The sequence below is a fragment of the Limulus polyphemus genome, unplaced genomic scaffold (genome assembly GCF_000517525.1).
Source record: "Limulus polyphemus unplaced genomic scaffold, Limulus_polyphemus-2.1.2 Scaffold2508, whole genome shotgun sequence".
NCBI classification, from domain to species: domain Eukaryota; kingdom Metazoa; phylum Arthropoda; class Merostomata; order Xiphosura; family Limulidae; genus Limulus; species Limulus polyphemus.
The window spans coordinates 19,026-26,283 of record NW_013668118.1 but is presented as its reverse complement, the minus strand read 5'-3'; the positions used below and the strand labels follow the sequence as shown (position 1 = coordinate 26,283).

Below are 7,258 nucleotides of genomic sequence, written 5' to 3'. Positions count from 1 at the left end.
AATGGGCTATCTATGCTCTACCCACCACGGGTATCGAAACCCGGTTTCTAGCGTTGTAAGTCCGCAGACATACCGCTGTGCTACTGGGGGGCGGTATAGTAATTTGTTTGTTTGAATTTATGCACAAAGCTACACAATGGGCTATCTATGCTCTGCCCACCGTGGGTATCGAAACCCGGTTTCTAGCGTTGTAAGTCCGCAGACATACCGCTGTGCCACTGGGGGGGGGCAGGAATAAAGTATATATATATTTGTTTGTTTGTAATTAAACACAAAGCTACACATTGGGCTATCTGTGCTCTGCCCACCACGGGTATCGAAACCCGGTTTCTAGCGTTGTAAGTCCGCAGACATACCGCTGTGCTACTGGGGGGCGGTATATATATATATATATGTATGTGTGTGTGTGTGTAAAGGATCTAAATGTGGAAGAACAAAACACTAAGATTTAAAGTGTATTTCTGCTATTATTTATCTACTGCAAACGTATATAACGTTGTAAAAAACAAAACAAAACAAAATATGCACAATAATTAGTAAATTAAATCTGCAGTTTCAGGATACAAAAAACATAGAACTGATATAAAGTTGTTCAGGTCATGGATGCTGAATGATATAGGTGGCATTTTAAATTTGTTTATTATCAAAGACGCCTGTAATCTCAACCACACCTTACCTTCATTAAGAGCCTTTTCTCAAGAGGAAACACAGACCTTGGTTTCAATTCCGGAACATCGTTAATTATTTAAATTTAATTCATCAAAAACTCGTTACAAGACATTTTAAACTCTTATAATTCTGTCTAAGATATTCAACATTAATAATTTTGACAAGACACGAGGATATAAATTACGTTTTTCTTTCTTGAATTACAACCATTCTATTCGGTTGCTCTGCTTAACTTGAGTTCTAATTAAACTACAATTTCGACACGGCGCCACCAACCTAACGAGGAACCATTGTTCAATACTTCTTGTGCTACAGCTACAACAAAAAAAAAGAAGAAGAAAAAGTTAGCCAACAGTTGAATGCTTGCCATAAAAGAGGTGTAAAAAACACCTACCCAGTAATGCGGCCATTTGTTCATTACAAAAGCGGGGCCCAGGGATCGAGCTGGGTTTAACGACGCTCCAGTGGCTGGTATCTGTAAGAAGGAAAAGCAAAACATCAAGTGTTAGTGGTAAAATAAAAGATATCAGAAAAATGTCGAATTTGATGGATTTCTGAACCTTTCATAAGGAAGGCATTCAAAATTAGGAACACTTAACATTTCACACCGCAGTTTTCAATTGTGTCTTGCGGATTTAATACAGATCAGGTATAATATTACAAGAACAGGCTGACAGTTAAAAAAAGAACATTGTATTTGCAATATAAGAAAATTAATTACAAAAACGTTAGACAGTCACAAAACAGCTAGATTTACGAGTTTGTCAAACATTATACATAGCTGACATTAAATATGCTGTTGATCTGTCAATTAAAGCAGGGCTCAAAATTCAATATCTATCTCAGAGGTCAATGCACGTCAACAAAAAAGGTCTCCTATACTTTTATCAGTAGTCAATGCACATCAACAGACAATATTCCAGTATTTTTGTCAGGAGACAACGCAGGCTAACGAACAGTATCTCTTGTACTTCTGTCAGGAGTTAACGTACGCCAACGAACAACATCTGTACTTCTGTCAGGAGTTAACGCACGCCAACGAACATCTGTACTTCTGTCAGGAGTTAACGCAGGCTAACGAACAGTATCTCCGGTACTTCTGTCAGGAGTAAACGCACATCAACGAACAATATCTGTACTTCTGTCAGGAGTCAAAAAATGCTAACGAAAAAAATCTCCGGTATTTTTGTCACGATTAAACAAACAATATTTCCATTACTTCTGTTAGGAGTCAATGCACGTTAACAAACATCGCTGGTCACAATTAAGTAATAACTCTGCATTGTTAATTACAATTACTATTAAATCGTCTTAATAATAAGTAGCCACTTCTATGATTACTCTGCTATTTGTGAGCAGTACAAGTCAAATAGGTAAATATGCTTAATTCCATTTTTTTATATAATAATACGATTGTAGTTAATTGGAAAGCAAACCAACAACAAGAGCAATCAGAGAGATTGCGTATTCTCGTCCCGCCGCTCCTTTTCGAGATTAGATAACGTCAAATTTCACCTTCCAAAAACTCGGAAAATCCTTCTCAGATCCAGAATGATCAACGATCCGGATCGTTTTTTTTTGTAGTGTGATGAGGAGTCTCATCCTTAATGTGCCCATGAAATTTGGTACTAATTGATCACACTTTACAGAACCGAAATCTGCGAAAATTCCCTACCTCCCCATTATCAAAAGTGCTTGAAAGTGATCCGGATCCTAATTTGGATCCAGACCAAATTTGGAGAGGACTGTCCCTCCGGGGGCGAGGGTAAAAATGTTGCAGTAAGTACACTTGCTGCTTAGTGCCTTCTTAAACTTGAGTGTATTCTGTGTTACTGGTGTTTAATATGGTGTTAAACTTCTGTTCATTGTTGGGGTGGCATTTTGAGAAGAAATATTACAATTATAACAATGGACGGTTCAGATATATTGGTTGTACTGATATTTTGACAATAATTTCTGTTGGTTGTACTGATATTTTGACAATAATTCCTGTTGGTTGTACTGATATTTTGACAATAATTCCTGTTGGTTGTACTGATATTCTTAACATCACTAAAGCTAGAATAGGTTTTGCAATGATAATCAAGTCTAAGAAGTATTGAGTGAAAGATAAAAAAAACAAAGATATGTGTTTATATGTCAATCAAACTATATCTACTATATCCAGTACCAACGAGGCCTTTCGCCCATTACTAGGGCTCATCAGGCCGGCGAGGATACAACAGACACAGCAGTGGTCTCGGCGTTATTTGCGTGAACAACAATTACTATATCCAGTACCAACGAGGCCTTTCGCCCATTACTAGGGCTCATCAGGTCCGGCGAGGATACAACAGACACAGCAGTGGTCTCGGCGTTATTTGCGTGAACAACAATTACTATTGTGTGTGTACTAGATTAAATAAGTGGTTTGGGATTATTATTATAATATTTTTATTCTGCTAGATATATTTTCAACTTCTGATGGCAAAGGTTATTTACACCTGAATTTGGAACCAATATAATCCACGCATAGGCATGTGTATTTGTAAAGAACCAATGAATGCTTGATTTTCAGTAAGTTGTCTTTAAATTTGATGGTATTTAAGTTAACGTCTTGAGACTGAGTACTACTAATCCAAGGGTTCATGGTTTCTATCTCGTTGCCGCACAATGCATTTGACACTTTGAGGTCGTGGGTGCACTATAAAAGTGACGGTCAAACACCATCATTCGATCAGAAAAGAGTAGTCCAAAAGTTGGCGGTGGATGCGTTTGAATAGTTGCCTTCTCTCTAGTCTAGCGGGTTAAACTTAGGAACAGTTACATGTATAACTTTGCCAGTAGTTTCGATAATAAAGAAACAAATTTAAATCTAAACAAATGTTGGATCCTATAGTAAATGGTTTTAAAATACATCTTAATTGTGGTTGTGAATTCATGCGACCGATTAACCATCGATTTGATTATATGGGACCATAAGGAAAAATCTACTTACAGAGTAAAATCATATTCTAAGTTTTGTTTTCGTGTTAATCTTTGAAAGCAAATTTAAATGAGATCAAGATAATTTCATGTGATTATCGTCGAAAGCTTTCAAGTTGTTTATCGAGCGAAGAACATATTCGGAATGTTGATATTCTCAATGTCTCGTCCTTTTTTTTTTCCATTTCATACCATCTATGTGTAGTTAAGAGCTGGAACTAAACGAAAATATTTGAGATGAAAATATTAGTGTCTGAAAATTTGATGGGCCTAACAGGAAATCTAACATTCTAACTATTCATACAACACTAAGATTTAGTGTGTATTTTTTTTTCTATTCGTTAAAGAATACGAACAACTTAGAATAGATTTTCATGTGTTATGTGCGACTAGCCTATCGATAAAGAACGTAAGAATTTCTGCATCAAAAATTTCCCTCATCTCCTCCTCATAGTTTTCTCATGTGTGAGATAAAACACGTGAAGTGTAAACACTGTAATAGCTGCATTGTCACATAAGGCTCTTCTGCTTCTTTCTCTTCTCATTGATTGTTGCCATGGTGACGACGAACCATTTCTATTAAGCTGTTCTGGACACCTTACACTATATATGTACCGAACCTTATAGCAAAGTTCCAACTGTAAATTTTACCTGCATTTAAAAATAAAGAATTCTTGTTTTTTTTTCTGTCTGTGAATTTTGCCTGATATTCAAAAGTTAACATAGCCATACTTCCAGATTAACTGTTATTATGTTTTCCTATATTCATTGTAAACAAAATATCCACAGTCAAAGTTACACGAGTTGTTTCTTCGAAACAAAATCACAAAAAAGTGACACTGCACACTTGAAACAATGGTTCTATTAATACTTGAGTGATGAACCTAAGGAAATGGTCATGAAATTTCTTTACTGGCTTAGCCACCCAAAACGACAAAATGAAAGTAGCTCAGCCTGTATATATATATGTACTAAACGTTTATAGAAAAAAGTAGTCCAGAAACGTCCCAGTTGGTTGATAGGTGTTGTTCAACAAAATGAAAGTAGCTCAGCCTGTATATATATATATATATATATGTACTAAACGTTTATAGAAAAAAGTAGTCCAGAAACGTCCCAGTTGGTTGATAGGTGTTGTTCAACAAAATGATAGTGGCTCAGTAAACGCAAAGGGATTATGAAGCCAGAAATACGATAGTAGTCGTAGAGAAGTAATACGGCAAAATGACAAAAGTAAAATAAAACAGTGAATAAAATGCGGTAAGTATTGATAAACCTATATTTACAAACGTAATACAATGAAGTTTCCACAAACATACACATTTATAGATATGTATGTATATATGTGTGATATTTACATTAGGAATTGGGATTTTCAACCTAAATGGTATCTTATCTTCAGTATGAACTACTGACCAGATGAAAAGCAACCAGACAGCAATACCTGTTGCCAAAAGATTTTGTCCAACTCTTTGAACCGAATTGTAGGTTTAACCGTCACTTTTATAATGCTCCTCGACTGAATATGTGGAGCGTATTTAGCGCTATCGTGTCTCCAACCCCGAACCCTTTGATATGCAGCCCGAAAGCTAACTATTCACTCAAGCTAGGCCTAGAGTTTTTTCTATAAGAATTGGTAACTTCTGCTTTATCTACGATGCCAAATATCACAACCAAAAGAAAATTTCATAACCTCTTGCAAGACTTAGTTAGCGGAGTCAACTGTTGTGGAGAATCTAGTGAATTCTTGTCATCAGCTTCGTAACTCCATAATCTCTTTCCAGGCGTAATTAGCGGAGTCAACGGTTGTGGAGAAGCTAGTGAATTCTCTGTCATCAGCTTCGTAACTCCATAATCTCTTTCAAGGCTTAATTAGCGGAGTCAACGGTTGTGGAGAAGCTAGTGAATTCTCTGTTATCAGCTTCGTAACTTCATAATCGGAGTCAATAATTAGCGGAGTCAACGGTTGTGGAGAAGCTAGTGAACTCTCTGTCATCAGCTTCATAACTCCATAATCTCTTTCAAGGCTTAATTAGCGGAGTCAACGGTTGTGGAGAAGCTAGTGAATTCTTTGTCATCAGCTTCGTAACTCTGATACTAACAGATGTTTCCGCATATAAAAGCTCTCTTCATACTTCAATAAACTAAGCTCGCGATTCAATAGACTAAAATCGCGACTTACAGTAGCTATTAACATTTTCTATAAGTAAGTAAAACGGAAATATCATCAAAAGTACTCAGGGAAAATTTATACAAATAATTTAAAGTTTGTCACGCTTCAATTTGAAGTGTACGTTTCAGGAAAAGATAAATCTCAAAGTTTTCTTATCCCCTGTCACCTCGCTGAGGATTACTTTAAGATTTAGAAAGCTGAGAGAGGGAATTTAACAATATTTGAAACCCTCATATTGAACTTACTAGTAAGAGTCAGAATACAAACACAATATTTTGATACGGCTGAGAACGTACCTTTAATGCTGCTTAAATCTGCAAAATGTACTATTCTGTGTTTCAGAAAGAGTAACCCTTTCGTCTTTCGACTAGAGCAGAATGATATAAGCTAAATGGATTTATCTGTGATGTCTTCTATTCCTTGTTAATTAATACAGCCTTGGAAATATAATAATAATAATAATCACCCAAATCGTCAGAATATAGGTTTGAAGCTTGCAAATATATGTCGTACTTAAGAATACTATGTATTTTGTACATCCCCGTATTAATATATATATATATATATATATTTTAAAATTCTTATTTTGGCTGGTTTCACACCACATTAGTCAAGAATGTCGTTAAATTCCTTTCACTTTAGTTATCCATTGTTCAATGTCATTCACCCAGAGTATCACCTTTTGTCTTTTCTATGACCACCTATAATATGTGCAGTTATCAGGTATCTTTTCCATTGGTAGTCAGGTGATCTTATCTACTTCATTTGAGAATGACTAGTTACGTGTGTAGTGTTAGTTGCTCTTACGTTAACTGAAATAGCTAACATCAGAATTATTCAGTCTCGGACAAGATCTCAGAAGATTTAGTATCTAATATGATCTTGAGTTTGGAACTTGAGATCACCGAGTTAGCGCTAACTCTCCAGTAAAAGCAAGTGTCCGTTGTGATACGTTAAGTATACGTTTTAAATGTGTTTGTTTTAAATAACGATTGCTTATTGTGATTGTACGTTTATGTTCAGTCTTTATTCATTTATCAGGAGATCATAGAATTACTTCGCAATAAATATCGTGTCGAATCTATAGATATTAAGTGGACTTGTCTTGTCACTCTAAGTGTAATCAGTCCGTCATTAAAGTATCAGATGTAACAATACTTAGTATATAAAAATAGATTCAAGTGGACTTGTCTCTCTAAGTGTAATCAGTCCGTCATAGTATCAGATATAACAATACATAGTATATAAAAGTAGATTCAAGTGGACTTGTCTCTCTAAGTGTAATCAGTCCGTCATTAAAGTATCAGATGTAACAATACTTAGTATATAAAAATAGATTCAAGTGGACTTGTCTAACTAAGTGTAATCAGTCCGTCATAGTATCAGATATAACAATACGTAGTATATAAAAGTAGATTCAAATGGACTTGTCTCTCTAAGTGTAATCAGTCC

At 35.5% G+C, this 7,258-nt stretch overlaps 1 protein-coding gene across 1 annotated transcript in view; it reads right to left on the bottom strand.

The window, feature by feature from the left end:
- The window catches only part of LOC106467149 (neurogenic protein big brain-like), a gene marked incomplete at its 5' end in the record, with an annotated part of 35,163 nt that overhangs the window by 12,532 nt on the left and 15,373 nt on the right, over nt 1-7,258 (bottom strand). Inside the window, one exon of the mRNA XM_013927469.2 lies at nt 1,064-1,144. Within this exon, the coding sequence (XP_013782923.2) occupies nt 1,064-1,144 (81 nt within the window). The remainder of the gene's footprint in view (nt 1-1,063; nt 1,145-7,258) is intronic.